Source organism: Acinonyx jubatus, chromosome A1, assembly GCF_027475565.1.
Source record: "Acinonyx jubatus isolate Ajub_Pintada_27869175 chromosome A1, VMU_Ajub_asm_v1.0, whole genome shotgun sequence".
NCBI lineage: Eukaryota > Metazoa > Chordata > Mammalia > Carnivora > Felidae > Acinonyx > Acinonyx jubatus.
This window is the reverse complement of record NC_069380.1, coordinates 115,995,595-116,013,677: the sequence shown is the minus strand read 5'-3', so window position 1 is coordinate 116,013,677 and position 18,083 is coordinate 115,995,595. Positions and strand designations below refer to the sequence as shown.

The window sequence follows — 18,083 nt, the reverse complement described above, 5'->3', positions numbered from 1 at the left end:
CCAGCAACCCTCAGTTCTCTGTATTTCTGGTTTGCCTCCGTCTCTGTTTTTGTTATTTTTCCTTCCTTTTTCTATGTTTATCTGTTGAGTGTCTCAAATTCCACATATGGATGAAGTCATATGACATCTTTCTCTGACTGACTTATTTCGTTTAGTGTAATAAGTTCCATCCACGTTAGTTCCATCCACGTTGTTGCAAATGGAAAGATTTCATTCTTTTTTATTGTTGAGTAGTATTCCGTTGTACATATAAACCACATATTCTTTATCCATTCATCAGTTGATGGGCATTTGGACTCTTTCCATAATTTGGCTATTGTTGATAACATTGCTATAAACATTGGGGTGCATGTGCTCCTTCGAATCAGCATTTTTATATCCTTTGGATAAATTCCTAGTACTGCTATTGTTGGGTCATAGGGTAGTTCTTTTTTTATTTTTTGGAGGAAACTCCAGACTGTTTTCCAGAGCGGCTGCGGCCAGTTTGCATTCCCACCAGCAGTGCAAAAGAGATCCTCTTTCTCTGCATCCTCACCAACTTCTGTTGTTTCCTGAATTGTTAATTTTAGCCATTCTGACAGGTGTTAGGTGTTATCTCATTGTGGTTTTGTTTTGTATTTCCCTGATGATGAGTGATGTTGAACATCTTTGCGTGTGTCTGTTAGCCATCTGGATGTCTTCTTTGGAAAAGTGCCTGTTCATGTCTTCTGCCCACTTCTTCACTGGATTATTTGATTTTGGGTGTTGGGTTTGGTAACTTCTTTGTAGATTTTGGATACTAACCCTTGATCTGATATATCATTTCAAATATCTTCTCCCATTCCATCAAGTTGCCTTTTAGTTTTGCTGATTGTTCCTTCCCTGTGCAGAAAAAAGTTTTTTATCTTGATGTGGTCCCAATAGTTCATTTTTGCTTTTTATTTATCTTGCCTGTGGTGACATGTCAAGTAAGAAGTTGCTGTGACCAAGGTGTCAAAGAGGTTGCTGCCTATTTTCTCCTGTGGGATTTTGATGGTTTCCTGTCTCACAATAGGTCTTTCATCCATTTTGAATTTATTCATGTAAGAAAGTGGTCCAGTTTCATTCTTCTGCATGTTGCTGTCCAGTTCTCCCAGTGCCATTTGCTGATGAGAATGTTCTTTTTCTATTGGATACTCTTTCCTGCTTTGTCAAAGATTAGTTTGCCATATATTTGTGTCTGTTTCTGGGTTCTCTATTCCATTGATCTGTGTGTCTGTTTTTGTGTCAATACCATAGTGTCTTGATGATTACAGCTTTGTAATACAATTTAAAATCCAGAATTGTGATGCCTCCAGCTTTGGTTTTCTTTTTCAACATTACTTGGGCTACTTGGGATCTTTTGTGGTTCCATACAAATTTTAGGATTGGTCTAGCTCTGAAGAATGCTGGTGCTATTTTGATAGGGATTGCGTACACAAAGTGTAAATTGCTTTGTGTAGTATTAACATTTTAATAATAGTTGTTCTTCCAATCCGTAAGCATGGAATATTTTTCCATTTCTTTGTATCTTCTTCAATTCCTTTCATAAGCTTTCTATAGCTTTCAGCATACAGATCTTTTACCTCTTTGGTTAGGTTTATTCCTAGGTATTTTACGGTGTTTGGTGCAATTGTAGATGGGATCAGTTCCTTGAAAACTCTTTCTGCTGCATCATTATTGGTATATAGAAATGCAACCTATTTCTGTACATTGATTTTATATCCTGCAGCTTTGCTGAATTTGTGTATCCATGCTAGCAGTTTTTTGGTGGAACCTTTTGGGTTTTCCATGAGAGTTAATCATTTCATCTGTGAAGAGTGGAAGTTTGACTTCTTCCTTGCCAGTTTGGATGCCTTTTGTTTCTTTTTGTTGTCAGCTGAGGCTAGGACTTCCAGCCCTATGTTGAACAGCAGTGGTGGGAGTGGACATCCCTGTCATGTTCCTGACCAAGCTCTCAGTCTTTCCCCATTGAGGATCATACTAGCTGAGGGCCTTTCATAAATTGCTTTTATTATATTAAGGTATGTTTCTTCTGTCCCTACTTTCTTGAGGGTTTTGATCAGGAGAGGATGCTGTATTTTGTCAAATGCTTTTTCTGTATCTACTGAAATGATCATATGGTTCTTACCCTTTCTTTTATTAATGTGGTGTATCACATTGATTTGCAAAAATTGAACCAGCCCTGCAGCCCAGAAATGAACCCCACTTGATCATAGTGAATAATTCTTTTAATGTACTTATGAATTTGATTTGCTAATATCTTATTGAGAATTTTTGTATCCATTTTCATCAGGGATATTGGCCTCTAATTCTCCTTTTTAGTGGGGTCTTTGACTGGTTTAGGAATCCAGGTAATGCTGGCTTCATAGAATGAGTTTACAAGCTTTCCTTCCGTTTCTTTTTTTAAAAAAATTTTTTTTTACATTTTTTATTTATTTTTGATAGAGACAGAGCACAAGTAGGGGAGGGGCAGAGAGAGACGGAAACACAGAATCTGAAGCAGGCTCCAGGCTCTGAGCTGTCGGCACAGAGCCTGACACGGGGCTTGAATTCACAAACCACGAGATCGTGACCTGAGCCAAAGTCAGACTCTTAACCGACCGAGCCATGCAGGCGCCCCCTTTCCTTCCATTTCTGTTTTTTTGAACAGTTTGAGAATAGGTATTAACTGCTTTAAATGTCTGGTAGAATTTCCCTGGGAAGCCATCTGGCCCAGGATTCTGATTTGTTGGGAGATTTATGATAACTGATTTGATTTCTTTGCTGCTTATGGGCCTGTTCAAATTTTCAATTTCTTCCTGTTTGAGTTTGGTAGTGTGTGAGTGTCTAGGAATTTGTCCATTTTTTTCAGATTGTCCAGTGTGTTGGTATATAATTTTTCATAATATTCTCTTAAATAGTTTGTATTTCTGTAGTGTTGGTTGTGATCTCTCTTCTTTCCCTCATGGCTTTATCTATTTGGGTCCTCTTTTTTTTTGAGAAATCTGGTTAGGGGCTTATCAATTTTGTTTATTCTTTCAAAAAACCAGCTCTTAGTTTCATTTATCTGTTCTACTGGTGGTTTTTTTTGGATTCTGCGTCGTTTAATTCTCCTCTAATCTTTATTATTTCCCTTCTTCTGCTGGCTTTGGGTTTTATTTACTGCTCCTTTTCTAGTTCCTTTAGGTAGGTGTGCGGTTAGGTTGTGAATTTGGGACCTTTCTTGCTTCTTGAGATAGGCCTGAATTGAAATGTATTTTCCTCTCAGGACCACCTTTGCTGCATCTCAAAGGGTTTGGACTTTTGTGTTTTCATTTTCATTTGCTTCCGTGTATTTTTTAATTTCTTCTTTAATTTCCTGGTTGACCCGGTAATTCTTGAGTATGTTCTTTAACCCCATGCATTTGGGTGCTTTCTAAATTTTTTCTTGTGGTTGATTTCAAGTTTCATAGCCTTGTGATTTGGAGATATGCATGGTATGATCTCAGTCTTTTTGTACCTGTTGAGGGCTAATTTGTGACCCAATATGTGATCAGGAGAATGTTTCATGTGCACTCAAGAAGAATGTATATTCTGATACTTTAGGATGGAATGTTCTGAGTGTGTCTGTTAAGTCCATCTGATCCAGTGTGTCATTCAGAGCTGTTGTTACCTTGTTGGTTTTCTGCTTAGATGTTCTGTCCATTGGTATATGTGGAATAGTAAAATCTCCAACAATTATGCTATTGTTATTAGTAAGTTGGCTTATGCTTATGATTGATTTAAATATTAGGGTACTTCTAACTTGGGAGCATAAATATTTACAGTTCTTAGCTCTTCTTGATGGATAGACACCTTAATTATGATATCATGCCCTTCTTCATCTCTTGTTACAGTCTTTGTTTTAAAGTCTGGTTTGTCTGATATAAGTATGGATACTCCAGCTTTCTTTTGACATCCATTAGCCTGGTAGATGGTTCTCCATCCCCTCACTTTGACTCTGCAGGTGTCCTACACGGTCCTCATTCTCTTATAGGCAGGATATACGATGGATCTTTTTTTTTTTTTTTAATCCATTCTGATATCCTGTATCTTTTGATTGGGTCATTTAGTCTGTTTACATTCAGTTATTATTGAATGATATGAATTTAGGGCCATTGTATTATCTGTAGATTTCATGTTTGTGGTCATGTCCTCTGGTCCTTTGTAGTCTTTGCTGCTTTCCACTCACAGAGTCCCCCTTAGGATCTCTTGCAGGGCTGGTTTAGTGGTCACGAACTCCTTTAGTTTTTGTTTGTCTGGGAAAGTCTTTATCTCTCCTTCTATTCTGAATGACAGCCTTGCTGGAGAAAGGATTCTTGGCTGCATATTTTTCCTATTCAGCGCATGGAATATTTCCTGCCACTCCCTTCTGGCCTGGCAAGTTTCAGTGGGCAGGTCTGCTACTACCCTTGTGTGTCTATCCTTGTAGGTTAAGGACGTTTTGTCCCTAGCTGTTTCCAGAATTCTCTTCATCTTTGTATTTTGCCAGTTTCACTATGGTATGTCGTGCTGTTGACCTGTTTTTGTTGATTTTGAAGGGAGTTCTCTGTGCCTCTTGGACTCAGGTGCCTATTTCCTTCCCCACATGAGGAAGTTCTCTGCTATAATTTTTCAAATAAATCATCTGCACTTTTTCTTGCTTGTCTTCTTCTGGAACTCCTTTGATACACAGATAGTGTTTCATTTCATGTCTAATCTCCATTAGCTAATAATTTCCTTTTCCTCTTTTTTTCAGCTTCATTATTTTCCATAATTTTATCTTCTGTTTCACCTATTCTCTTATCTGCTTCTTCAGTCTTGCCACTGTACCTAGTTTATTTTGCATTTCAGTTATAACATTTTTTTAATTCATCGTGACTAGTTCTTAGGTCTTTGATCTCTGCAGCAAGGGTTTCTCTGGTGTCCTCTATGCTTTTTTCAAACCCAGCTGTTAGTATTAAGACTGTTATTCTAAATTCTTGTTTGTATATATTGTTTATATCTGTTTTGTGCAATTCTCTGGCTGTGATTTCTTCTTGACTTTTCTTTTGGGGAGAATTCCATCATCATGTCATTTTGGCTAAGTTTCCTCCATCTTGTCTTTTGCATATTAAAAAAAATTGTTTTTAATGTTTATTCACTTTTTTGACAGAGAGAGACAGAGCAGATGGGGTAGGGGCAGAGAGAGAGGGAGACACAGAATCCGAAGCAGGCTCTAGGCTCTGAGCTGTCACCACAGACTCCGATGCGGGGCTCGAACCCACAAACCATGAGATCATGACCTGGGCTGAAGCCAGACGCTTAGCCAGCTGAGGCACCCAGGTGTCCCATCTTTTGCGTGTTTTAAAAGCTTGTTAGATGTCCTGCATCTAAGAGTACTACTATATTAAAACGGGGTCATACCCTGTTCGGGACCTGGCGCTCCAGGAAGTGTTTCTGCTGTATGTTGCGTGTACTCTGTTGATATGTTTTGGCTACTCTGTCCCACTGGTCAGTCCTCTGGAGAGCTCCTCCTTACTTGTAGTGGTGGAGCGTTTGGACCTTTAACTAGGTGTGCTTTGATTTGTTTGTTGAAGTAACCCTGGGCAAAAAAAAAAAAAAAAAAAAGCAGGAGGTGGGGAAGCCTCGATCCTGCCAAGCTGTCTCCTCCACCTGTGGAGAACTTTCTGCCACTCCTCAGATCGATTTCCTGGGTGTTGCAAGTGATCTGAACTCAGTACAGCTATGTTTGAGGGATGAGGAAAATCCCTCTACTTCTCCGCCATCTTAACTCCCCGCTCCTGGGATGTAATTTTTTACTCTGTTAACATTCTCTTCCTTACAAACACAGATGGGTGGCAAAGGATAAATATAACTGAGAGTAAGAAGCCATTTGCATCCAAATGAGATTAATAATTTCATGACTGCTCAGCATCATCCAGGGTTCAGTACTGCTTTTCTGACCCTTCTTTCTCAGTAGCAAGTAAATTCCATAAATCTCAGGAGTTCTACCTCCGATGATGGCTCTCATTCTCAGTTGAGCCTGCTCTATTTTCACGGCAGACTAATTCTGCTCTGGTGCCCCCTATCCCAGATCCACTCAGTTTTCTAAAGCCCCTGTCCCTTTCTTTCTTGTATATATACCACATATTTATTTTTATTTTATTGCCAAGCAAACAAGTTGAGTCTTTTTTTTTTTTAATTTTTGTTTTAATGTTTATTTTTGAGAGAGAGAGAGCGTGTGAGCAAGTGTGAGTGGGGGAGGGCAGAGAGAGAGGGAGACACAGAACCTGAAGCTGGCTCTAGGCTCTGACCTGTCAGCACAGAGCCCAATGCAGGGCTTGAACCCACAAACAATGAGATTTTGTCCTGAGCTAAAGTCAGACACTTAACCGACTGAGCCACCCAGGCGCCCGTTTTTTTGTTTTTTGTTTTTTTAACATCAGTAATGAATACATATCTTTCTACTTGCCTGTATAAAATGAGAGCTTTAGTTTTACTTTTTTCCTTTCCTGTTTCTAAGTTTTTGTGATACAGTCTGGATGTTTTACGTTTCCATTTTTATCTCACTACCCATAATTTCTGTTTGTTATATGATCTGTCTTTAGTACCTCTGTGACTCTCCCAGCCTCTCCCTCACTCCATGTAGCCATAATGACCTTTTGCTTTGCTTTGAGCACACCTAGCATGCTCCTTTCTCAGGCCTTTGTATTTGTTGTTCTGTCTGCCTGAAATGCTTTCCCCTCCCCGAAGATATTCATGTGGTTTGTACTCTCACTTTCTAAAAAGTCTTTTCTCAAAAGTCACATTCTAGGACCTTCCCTGATCCCCACCCCCCCACTAAAGATACAATCCAAACCCCATGAAATTCCCCTATTCTCTTCCCTACTTGATTTTTTTTTCCACAGAACTATGACTAATACACTATTTTATGTATTAACTGATTGTCTATTTCTTCTTATTAGAATATGACATTCATGAAGGCAGGAATCCATTTCATTTGCTGTTTTATTCACAGTGCCCAGAATAATCTGGCACATACCTTCTTTGAGTTGGGACTATCTGGCCAAAGGATGAGTTTCTAATAGCTCTTGGTACTTTTTGCCATGTAATTTTCTTTTTTGTTTGCTGTCTTTCTTATTTGTACCAGATAGTACTTTTTTGTGGTTTAATGAAAATTCAAACAGTATATGAGGAAGTTATTCACTATAATACACTTTTGTATTCAAGCACCTCATTCCTCTCCTCAGAGCAACTAGCTTTGTCAGTTTCTTGACCCTCCTTGTGGAGATACTCCCATGGAGCTTCCTAAAAAGAGTTGACGCCAGGTTACACCAAAGGACAGAATATTTTACAGTTCTGTCCATCCAGAACAGTTCCTGTTTCCCTGTCTGCTTCCCAGCCCTCCTCAATAGCCAGTGTCACCCATTTCTTAGAGAATGTTACTATCATGCTAGCTGCTAAGAGAGTGAGATAATAAAATATTATTTTGTCCCTGCTCCAGAAGTTAAAAATGTGGGTGGGATGGGAAAGTATCCACACTTAAAAAGTAATAGAGGGTTGGGGTGCCTCGTTGGCTCAGTCAGTGAAGTGTGCAACTCCTGATCTTGGGATTCTGAGTTTGAGCCCCATGCTGGGTGTAGAGATTACTTAAAAGTAAAATCTTAACAAAAAAAGTAACGGGGTTTAAAAAGATCAAGATGATACACAAGAAATGTCACAAAACATTGAATAATTGTTGAATGAGGTAAGATAACAAATACCATCAAAGCATCAGTTTAATTTAAGAAGGAAAACTTTACAGAAGTATCAAATTCACTGGGGATTCGGAGAGCATAGGCATTTGGGGAAATAAAATTTTTTTTTTTTAATGTTCATTTATTGATTTTGAGGGGGGGGGAAGCACACATGTATGCACGCAGGAGGGGCAGAGGGGGAGAGAAAGAGAATCTTAAGCAGGCTTCACACTCAGGGCAGAGCCTGACTCAGGTCTCAGTCTCATGAACCGTGAGATCATGACCTGAGCCAAAATCGTTAGATGGTTAACCAACTGAGCCACCCAGGCACCCTGGAAATGAAAATTTTTATAGAGAATTCCTATTCAAGATGGAGCTTGAAGGATAAACAGGATTTTTAATAAGCACAAAGGATAACATGGTGGAAAACTCTAGTAAGAGGTTGGCAAACCACATGCCCATTTGTTTACGTATTATCTCTGCTTTCATGCTATAGTGGTAGAGTTGAGCAGTGGAGACAGATCATATAGTCTGCAAAGCCTAAAATATTTACCATCTGGTCCTTCAGAGAAAGATCTGCCAGTAAATGATATGATGTAGGTGGGAAAGCATTATTGCTAACAGTTAAAGGAATGTTAAACAGTTAAAGGAACAGGATGTTGACTATAGTTGGTAGGGGGGTCAGTAATAGGAGGGTGGGTGGTTAGAGAGAAGGTTAGCTTTGAAGGAATGCAATAAGAAAACTGTTGTTAATAGGAGGTGAGGAGCCATTCCAGGCTGGTACAGCAGTTCAATAAGGCACGAATGTGGCTTCTCCTTCATCATGCTTTTCTAATCTTTCCCTTACTAGCCAAGAAGGATCAGGAAGGTGGAGAAGAAAAGAAATCTGTGCAAAAGAAAAAAGTAAAAGAGTTAAAGGTGTTGGATTCAAAGACAGCCCAGAATCTCTGTGAGTAACTCTGTGTTCCCAACTATTTGAAATGTGAGGGGGTTCTTCTGAAATCTTAATTTTGGTGGATCCAAGTCCCTTGATTTGTGGAGCTCCTTATGTAGCCAAGCATTGTAAGAACTTCCAGCATCTTGTTTAATTCCTCAGTAGACCTACAGGATTGTTAGCATCTAGTTTTATGGCAAGGAAACAGAGGTTAAGGCTTTTAGGAATTTGCCTAGTCCAGTAGGTAGTTAGAGACAGGTCTGAGATTTGAACTTCAGATTTTTTTATTTCAAAGCCTTTACTATTTACATTGCTTCCACAGAAAATCTACCACAAATATTCTAGCTATTGTGCATTTCCTTCTTTTTAACTTCAAGAACTTTCTTTAAATGCAGCACTGGTTTGATTGCATTTAAATCTAAAATAACTTTGTGGTGTAGAACAAATAATGTAAACCCTGTACTTCTCAAAGTAGGATCAGAAACTTTTCCCCCAAGTTGATCCAGGTAGTACTTATTTGATGATCAGGATGAATGTTTATTTTGTTGTTGTTGTTTGGTTATGGATCCCTGGTAATGCTGAGTAGTTATAGATTTAAATGTTTGTTCATATAAATATTTGAGGTTCTGCCATGTTGCAGTCTCGATTAGGCACATACTACACACGTGTTTCAGAGATGAAAGGGTATATATTCCATAAAACCCACTCACAGTCTTGCATTGTGGCTGTTGTTCTCATTTTTCCAAATGAGAAGATCAAAGTTTAGATGTTGTGACTTGGCCAAGATCACACAAGTAAATGAATACACATACCTGTAAGTAAAGTCAGTGATAGAATGAAAACAGTACACCTTTCACATCGTTCTTTGCTGTGTAGACCTAGATCAGTGACAGCAAATATTACTAAATATTATCTGTGGGTAAGTCCTTTTATGGAAACTAATGTGAGATAATTCCTCTTCCCAAGATGATCTCTGTGACCAGAAAACTAGAATAACTCTTATTTTAGAAAATGATACGACCGTGGAGTAGGACATTGTTATTTCCAGTTGAGTGATACTGATATGGAAAACAGAACTCAGAGAATTGAGATTAGTTTCTGGAAGGATGGTCTAGGAGATATAATTTAGTGATTCAGAAATTACTAAGTGCCTCTTATGTGCTAGGGACACTAAGCTGAGTAAGGTACAGTCCCTGTCCTCAGGAAGCATGCATCTGGTAGAGACAGAAGAGTAAATAATGGTAACAACACAGACTGATGAGTGCTCTGATGGGGGTGTGCTAGGATGTGTATGAGAGCACCGGGAAAGGGGCATCTAAATTAACTGGGGGGAGTACTGGAAGGAGCACATCCTAGATGTCATTCGAGAGGAGGTCCTGCTTAACTGAGCTAAAAGAAGTATTAGTCATGAGTGAAGTGAAGAGTGTGGGCTGCCTTGTTTCCAGCAGAGAGATCTGCATGTGTGAAGGCACAGAAGCACGAGGTAACACTGTGCAGTTGGAAAACTGCAAGTAGTTGAGTACAGCTGAGTAAAGACTATGCAGGTGAGTGGTGGCAGAAGAAGCTTTCAAGAAAGAGAAAGAAGCCAGATCATGAAGAATCCTGACAGGCTTAGGCTAAAAAGCATCTATTTTATCCTGAGAGCTTTGGAATTTATTGAATGGATGTTAATCAGGAAAATGAGTGATATGGTCCTGTGTAATTTGGGGAGAAGCTACTTCAGCAGTGACTTTGAGGCTGGATTGCTGGGGTACAGGAAGACTGTAGGCAGAGAGATGAGTTATGTTCTCGCTTTAAAACTAGATGAGAAGTGATCAGGGCCGGAAACTTAAGTAGTAGTGAAAGTGAGCAGGAAGGCAGAAGATAGTAAGAAGATAGAAATACTGGAACTTAGTGATTGGCTGAGGGAATAAAGGAGACGTTTTCTTGGGTTTACATCACTCTAGTGAGAGGGGTACCGTTTACTGAAAAAGGAAAATCCAGCAGGAGCAAATTGTCTTTTTGGGAAGGAGCAGTGGGTAGTGGACATGAATGAGGTGGCGGGGGGGTGGGTGGAAATGAGTACTTTTAGGGTAGAATTTAAGATGCCTGTGGGGACTCCTCCAGAAGGATGGGTATGTTAGGCATTTGGGTGTAGAAATCAGGAGGAAGGTTTGGCTGGAAATGGGAATTTAGAAGATAGCACATGAGTCATAGTTGAAGCCATGAGGTTGCTTTGAAGGCCACTGATACTAAAGGGGCAAGTAAATAGTGGGGGCAGGGGGTGGAGAACTGAAAGGAGACTGGAAAGGAGCAGCAAGAAAAATGGTATAAAGTTACAAGAAATGGGAGTAGTGAGGGCCCAAGTCCCAAAAAACAAACAAAACAAAACAAACAAAAAAAAGTGGGAGTAGTCAGCAGTGTCAGATGAAGACAAGAGTCCCCTAAAAACGGGACAGGGCAGGTCCTCTGGATCTGGTGGAGGAAAGTCAGTAGCCTAAGCAAGAATAATTTTGGTGTAGCATAGAGGTTAAGAACAGAGGTTCTGGAATCCTTTAGTATTTAAATCCTGCTTCCAACAATTACTGGCAGTGTGACCTTGGATTTGAATAGCTTATTAACTTTAAATATTAGGTTTCTATGAAATGAGGCTAATACTACAGACGTATGGGGATATTATGAATAGGGTGAAATGAGATCATGTATGTAGGTTATGTGTAAGATCCCACATCTGACGTTCACAGTCTTGTCGTGGACTCTAGGGACAGGAGAATAGATGAGAACTGCGGCAGTGGAAGAGAACAGACTGCTGTGCTGTTAGAATGTTAGACAGTGAGGGAAAGAAGCTGGCAGTTAGGAGTTTCAAGTCAGGGTTTTGGTTTTTTGTTTTTTAGATGGTAGAAACTGGATTACATGTATGCACTGAAGGAAAAGGTCCTCAGGGCCATGTGTTCTTTTGAGACACAAGAAAAGGATGAGTACATGGGTGTAGTTGCTGATAAGCTGACAGAACTGTTGGCACAAGGCTTCTTCTCTATAATTCCACACAGTCTTTACATAAGCCTTGTCTATTCTGGCTCTCGCTGATGACCTCCAGTGCATAAGAAAATGCTTGGCAAGTAATTTGACCAGTGGCTTCGGTTTTTTTCAGCGAAGAGAAACAATATCTTAAAAATCAGAAGTGGTGGGACAGTTGCGGGAACGAGGATATTTTGGGAGGAGCTTGCAAGAGGGCGCAGTGCTGAGACCCCCGCTATCATTGGTGCCGCTACACACTGATGAACTGTGATCTGCAGAGTCTTTGCCAGTGGTATTCATTAGCCCAGGTGCCGGAAGAGAGCGATGAGAGGTCTGGATTGACCAGAGACTGGAAGGAGAAGGAAACAAAACAGGAATAGTAGTAATGGAAATGGCAGTAATAGTAGAAACTGAGTGAAACTCTATACTGGAGGGTGGAGGTGAAGTGGAACTCGTACATGCAGAGAAAATGGAATGGTCGGCTCTCCCACCAGAGAGAGTACGTGCATGCGCTCTGATGAGGTTGAGGGGTCACTGTAGAGACTGGTGCTAAAACAGGAAGACAGGATGTGTTTGTTGGGGAATGGGGATATGGCAGTTTAAGAATCAGCAGTTGAAGGCAGTGGCAGCTTTGAGGCTGGAGTCATGGGAGTGGGGAACTAAAAATAGAGTGGGGTGAGTAGCTTGGATGTATAGAGATAGAGAAGATCAAAATCTTCCTGTGTGAGCAAAGGCCAGGAGCCACAGTATTTGTTGAATGTGTACTTCGAACAGTGTAGCTGGTATATGCCAAAATGTGGGGATTCATGAGAGAGAAAGCTGGGAGGTGGGAACCTTCCACACTGGACTCAAGAACTTGGATTTTAGCTACAGAGGCAGTGGGGAGCTGGTGGAGGTTTTTAATAGTCTCATTTTCTGGCAGCCATCTTTCTGGGTTCATTCCGCATGGCCTATCAAGAGATTAAGAATGTCATCCTGGAGGTGAATGAGTCTGTTCTCACTGAGTCTATGATCCAGGTAAGGAGCAAGGTGGTTCTGCTGGATTGGCTCTTCACATCGCGGTGCACTAGCCTCATCACCTCTCTGGGTAGAGGATGAGGTCCTCTAGCATAATGGTCTAGAGGATGATTTATGGAACGCTGGCTTTGGGTAAGCGTCCGTGTCTCTGGTGGTTAGGTTATTCCTGGTATATTTTTCAAAAGTCCTGCCATCTCACTAGCTACCTCTCCCCCAATCCATGTTTCCTTCTTTGTGGTCCCTGGGCACAGTGGGGGGCTGACAGGAGGCCCAAGTTGTCAGCTCTTCCCCCTCAAACTGAGACAGTCCCTTCTCTCTTTCAGAACCTCATTAAGCAGATGCCAGAGCCAGAGCAGTTAAAAATGCTTTCTGAACTAAAGGATGAATATGATGATCTGGCTGAGTCGGAGCAGTTTGGTGTGGTGGTGAGTGAGGCCTATGGTAGTAAGCTCTTCCCTGACTCCCTTGCTCCTCTGCTCCCCCAGAGTAGCCATGGTACTTGTTCCTTGCCTCTTTTCTATTTTGAACCAATGTTTCTCTCTGCTTGGTATTCTTGAACTCAGAGCCTCCTATAGGAGAGGCTCAAGCCTGTACGTTTTTTCTGACTTTCCCTCTCCCTGCCTGCTGTACCAAACTGCTTGTCTTCCTCACCAGATGGGCACTGTGCCCCGCCTGCGGCCTCGCCTCAACGCCATCCTCTTCAAGCTACAGTTTAGTGAGCAAGTGGAGAATATTAAGCCAGAGATTGTTTCTGTGACTGCTGCGTGTGAGGAGTTACGAAAGAGTGAGAGCTTCTCTAAACTCCTGGAGATTACGTTACTTGTTGGAAACTACATGAATGCTGGCTCCAGGAATGCCGGTGCTTTCGGCTTCAACATCAGCTTCCTCTGTAAGGTAAGCCAAGGGTTTAGAGCAGAGCAACAGAAGGGAAGGCTGCCGGCCTCTGGGGGCCCAGTGTGGCAAAATACTGTTGGTCTCAGGTGATCTTAGGTATGTCAAGACTGACAGTTTCTCCTCTTTCCCCAAGCTTCGAGACACCAAGTCCACAGATCAGAAGATGACACTGTTGCACTTCTTGGCTGAGTTGTGCGAGAATGACCATCCTGATGTCCTCAAGTTTCCAGATGAGCTTGCCCATGTGGAGAAAGCCAGCCGAGGTGGGGCAGGTTGGGGCAAAACTAGAAGGCTATTTCAGGCCCCCAAAATCTCTGCATGGGGACGGAAGTAAGACACGGTCTAGATCTTATCTTAGATAGTTTTCAGTTCTGCCTATTTTAGGTGGGAATGGGAGAGGGTTTAGGCATGATGTCTAAGCCACGGGGAGAGGATTATCAGGCAGAGGGGAGGTCTCCGTGTATAGAAGTGGGAAGCACTCTTTCCTTTCTTAGGGAAATCCCAAATACTAAAAAACAACTGGAAGAAAGGTAGGTGTTTTTAGTCTAGGTCAGCAGTTATTATTATTCAGAAAGCATGGACTAGATTGTCAAAAATCAGGCCTCATCATCCTGGAACTACACAAAGAAAAAGCAGCATTCGGTAGAAATGGGAACAGATTTCTGCCCTTCCTCTGTATTTCTGTGTATATCTCCTTCCCCTTCAACTGTGTGCCCTACAATAAATGAGACCAAGATCCCAGGGAATTTCATAGGTTCTTGTTAAATTAAATGAAACCTGTCTTCTCCTTGTGGAGGCTGGAGGTTCAGTTATCACGTAATTTATAGTTGAACTGGAAAGATGGAAACTGAAATGTGGGAAACAGCTAGAGGAGAGAGCGTGAGAGCCAGGATAACTGGGTACAGCTGTATGGACAGAGTCTGGGCCCCAAAGACTGGAGGCTGAGGGTCTTGAGACTCATCATGAACTCTGTTTTTGTGTTTCCTTTAGTTTCTGCTGAAAACTTGCAAAAGAACCTAGATCAAATGAAGAAACAGATTTCTGATGTGGAGCGTGATGTTCAGAATTTCCCAGCTGCCACAGATGAGAAAGACAAGTTTGTTGAAAAAATGACTATATCCTTTCTTAAAATGAGGGAGTTGCTTCTTAGGAAGGGAAGGAAAATGTCCCATGGGGGAACAGCAGGATAGATCTGGTGATAGACAATTTTTCCTTCTTGAAATAAATTCTGTAAACAAAAAAAAACCCATGCACATAAACGAAAATTCCTCCCTGACACCTTACCCTTTGCCCCATCTCCAGTACACACACACACACACACACACACACACACACACACACACGTATTCTCTTCTCCCTCCCCTTACCAAAGGTAACCACTACCACTGAACTTCTGATTTTTACCTCATGAATTTACTTTAAATCAAAACTGTGTTGTATTTCTTTTTGAATATAATATGTCTTAAGCCCAGGTTCCACAGCAATATATGGAGAACAGCCTCTTTTTTAATTGCCACCTCCTTTTCTGTAGGCGGACCATGGTTTATGGCTTGCCATTCCCCTATTTTCGATATTTAGGTTGCTTCTTGGTTTTGCTGTTATAAACAGTGCTATGCTGAACATCCTTGTGCATGCCAGCATGCATCTCTGAGTGTTCCTCGGGGCCAGAGAAGTGGATCTGCTTCTTGGTCTTGGTCCTTTACTTCCTGGCCGCACAGCTTTGTGAAGGACGCACAGGAACAGTATAACAAGTTGCGGATGATGCACTGTAACATGGAGACCCTCTATAAGGAGCTGGGAGAGTACTTCCTCTTTGACCCCAAGAAGGTGTCTGTGGAAGAATTCTTCATGGATCTGCACAACTTTAAGAATATGTTTGTGGTGAGCAAGGGCTATCTGCGGACTGAATCTTTTGTGGACATTTCTCACTTTCCACATTGGTTGGCTTCACATTGGTTAGTGTTGGGTGGGCATATGTGTAAGTGCATACATGCCCACGTGTTGTTGTTTTCCTCCACAGCAAGCAGTCAAGGAAAACCAGAAGCGGCGGGAGACAGAGGAAAAGATGCGGCGAGCGAAACTAGCCAAGGAGAAGGCAGAGAAGGAGCGGCTGGAGAAGCAGCAGAAGAGAGAGCAACTCATAGACATGAATGCAGGTAAGAAGTGGAGGAGAAGGGCTAATGGGTTGAAACAGGAACATTTGCAGGACTTCTCTGCCTAGAATGTAGAGGCCAGAGAGAACAGCTCATGTCTGAGCTCAGCTCCTGGCAAAAGATTGTTGGCGGTCTTCTACCTCCAAGAGCCTCATGCTGGACTTTCACCTCAGCTCCCCTGCATGCGCAATCCAGTTCTCCGAGCTCAAACCCTTCTCTCTCCTTTGCCAGTTTTCCCGCATTAGGTCTCATGTCCCTAGTGATCTAGGACTGCTGTAACACGTATTGTTCTGCCCGTCCGAATGTTCCGCTGGCCTGTTTTTTGTATCCTCTACTAAATCTTCTGTTCTTTTCCCCAGAATGTTTTCCCGGACCCACTCCCATCTCTTACTGGTGGCTTGCCCTCCCTTTGTGCTTATTTTCACTAAGGGCTGTGTCCTCAGTACTTCAGCAGAGTTGTCCACACTGTGCACACATAACTGCGTGTACCTATCAGATGATAAAGGGATTGCACTTGTGGAGAGGGGGCATGGGAGCTGGCCACTCTCTTTTTTCGTTAGCAGAATCTGTTTCACTACCAGAAGCATGTCTTTTGTTGAAACATATGGCCTTAATTACTGGCCTTCTGTTTCCGGTCTCTGCTGCCTTCCTGCTGCTTATGCCCTGCCCCCGCCTCTGTCAGCTCCTTCTGTGAGGAGAACTGTAGTATACATTGTGCACAGAATTTAGCTGATGCCACCCTTCTTGAACCTGAGGCACCACTAGCCATCTAAGTAAAGGGGTTCTTAGGGCCTCCAAGTCTGGCAAGAATCAAGTGCTTTGCTGAGCACAAGAGACCAGAGCTGCTCTAGCACCTCTTTCTCCCAAGGACTTTTCTTTGGCAGCTCCTGTTGTGATGAGGCCCGGGACCTTAAGGAGCAGAACAGCCTACACTTTTTTCTTTTCTTCCTATTTTTCTGGGAAGCATTTCCACAGTCCTTCCTATAGTTATATATATAAGCCACAACATTTTGTTCTGCAAATGCTGTTAAAAGCCCACGCCAAGTATCTTTCACTTTCCCCCTTTCTCCCCTGGCGGCCAGGGTTTGTCCCTAGATGTAGGGAAAGGTGGAGTCCAGCTGACATGCAGGATGAAAGCTGCACCTACTCACCTGGCTGTGCAGCAAGACCTGGCCCGGGTCCCCAAGGCAATGCAGGAGGTTGGAAATGTAGGTCACCTGCACTGGTGATGTTCAGCCAGCAGGTGGCGCAGGGAGCAGTGAGCCCAGCCTTGTAGCTAACAAGCCCGCAGGCTCCTTGGGATTTCAGTTTCAGATTTCACCACCCTGAGCTGTTGCCATGGAAACAGAGCCTGGCTGGAACAAGAATTCTACATTAACTCTTTACATTCCAGCCAGGATGCTCTGCTTACATGCTGAGCTGGTTCTAGAAGATGCAGCCACAGGGGTCAGTACTTACGAGAAATTCAGTCTTGATCAGGGGTTTCTCCTTTTTCCTCAGCCCTGCTCTGAAACTGGAACCAGGCTCTCCCTGACATGTTTATGTGAACTGGAGTGAAACACTTTAGGATAAAGAGCGAGTGATAATATTCCATATTAATTTCATAATCCCAGTCTGTGTGCTTATTCTGGAATTAGACTTGGGCATTTCTGCAATTCTCTGTGCTAGTCCTGGTTGGGATAGGAAGGAGGGTACTGCCAGGAAATACCCCAAGGTCTGCAGTGGTTAATAGGCAGCCAAACCTTTTCTTTTAACCATTTTCAAACAGATGCAAGTAAACATGGGCTGTGGGGTTGGGCCCTCTGTCTGCTCTCAGCCCTTAGCCACTGTGGGTGACAGGAAGCCAGTCAACAGTCCATACATTATGTGTGGGGCTCAATGCTGCATGCTGCTCAGGCTGAAAAGCATACATCTCCATCTTTGTTCATGACAGAGGGCGATGAGACAGGTGTGATGGACAGTCTTCTGGAAGCTCTGCAGTCAGGCGCAGCATTCCGACGGAAGAGAGGACCCCGTCAGGGTAAGTGAGCAGGGGAAGCCCAGCCTGGGCCTGGAAGGGGTGAGGCTGTTTGTCTTGGGCTGAAGAACGGGTAAAGATGCTCTGACAGTTTAGAAACTTCTTCACAGTAGGCCCTGCATCAAGAGTGGGTTGTCGAGGCCTCTTCCTCCCATATTAGAAAGCATTGACCTGAAGAACTAGGTCTCGTGGGACTGAAAGTGTACATTTGATGTAGGAAATACAAAGAAAAGTTAAGAGTCCTTACTCAACTTCACAAGCAGAAAAGACAGAGAAGGTTAGGCATCATTATCCTCACATGTAATAATAAAGAGCAGCAATCCATTGGAAGAACTGTCTGACAACTGCCTTTCCTTGGGTGAGTTAGCTTCCACTGC

At 42.3% G+C, this 18,083-nt stretch overlaps 1 protein-coding gene across 5 annotated transcripts in view; it reads left to right on the top strand.

The window, feature by feature from the left end:
* The window catches only part of DIAPH1 (diaphanous related formin 1), a 102,842-nt gene that overhangs the window by 77,151 nt on the left and 7,608 nt on the right, over positions 1 to 18,083 (top strand). For 3 of the 5 annotated variants that reach the window (XM_027042967.2, XM_027043003.2, XM_027042990.2), the window contains 9 exons: positions 8,545 to 8,643; positions 12,548 to 12,642; positions 12,966 to 13,067; positions 13,297 to 13,536; positions 13,670 to 13,799; positions 14,527 to 14,651; positions 15,253 to 15,417; positions 15,557 to 15,692; positions 17,623 to 17,709. In XM_027042967.2, coding sequence (XP_026898768.2) covers positions 8,545 to 8,643; positions 12,548 to 12,642; positions 12,966 to 13,067; positions 13,297 to 13,536; positions 13,670 to 13,799; positions 14,527 to 14,651; positions 15,253 to 15,417; positions 15,557 to 15,692; positions 17,623 to 17,709 — 1,179 coding nt within the window. Of the gene's footprint in view, positions 1 to 8,544; positions 8,644 to 12,547; positions 12,643 to 12,965; positions 13,068 to 13,296; positions 13,537 to 13,669; positions 13,800 to 14,526; positions 14,843 to 15,252; positions 15,418 to 15,556; positions 15,693 to 17,622; positions 17,710 to 18,083 lie in introns of those variants that run through there. The other 2 variants (XM_053222231.1, XM_053222226.1) reach the window with 1 other exon arrangement.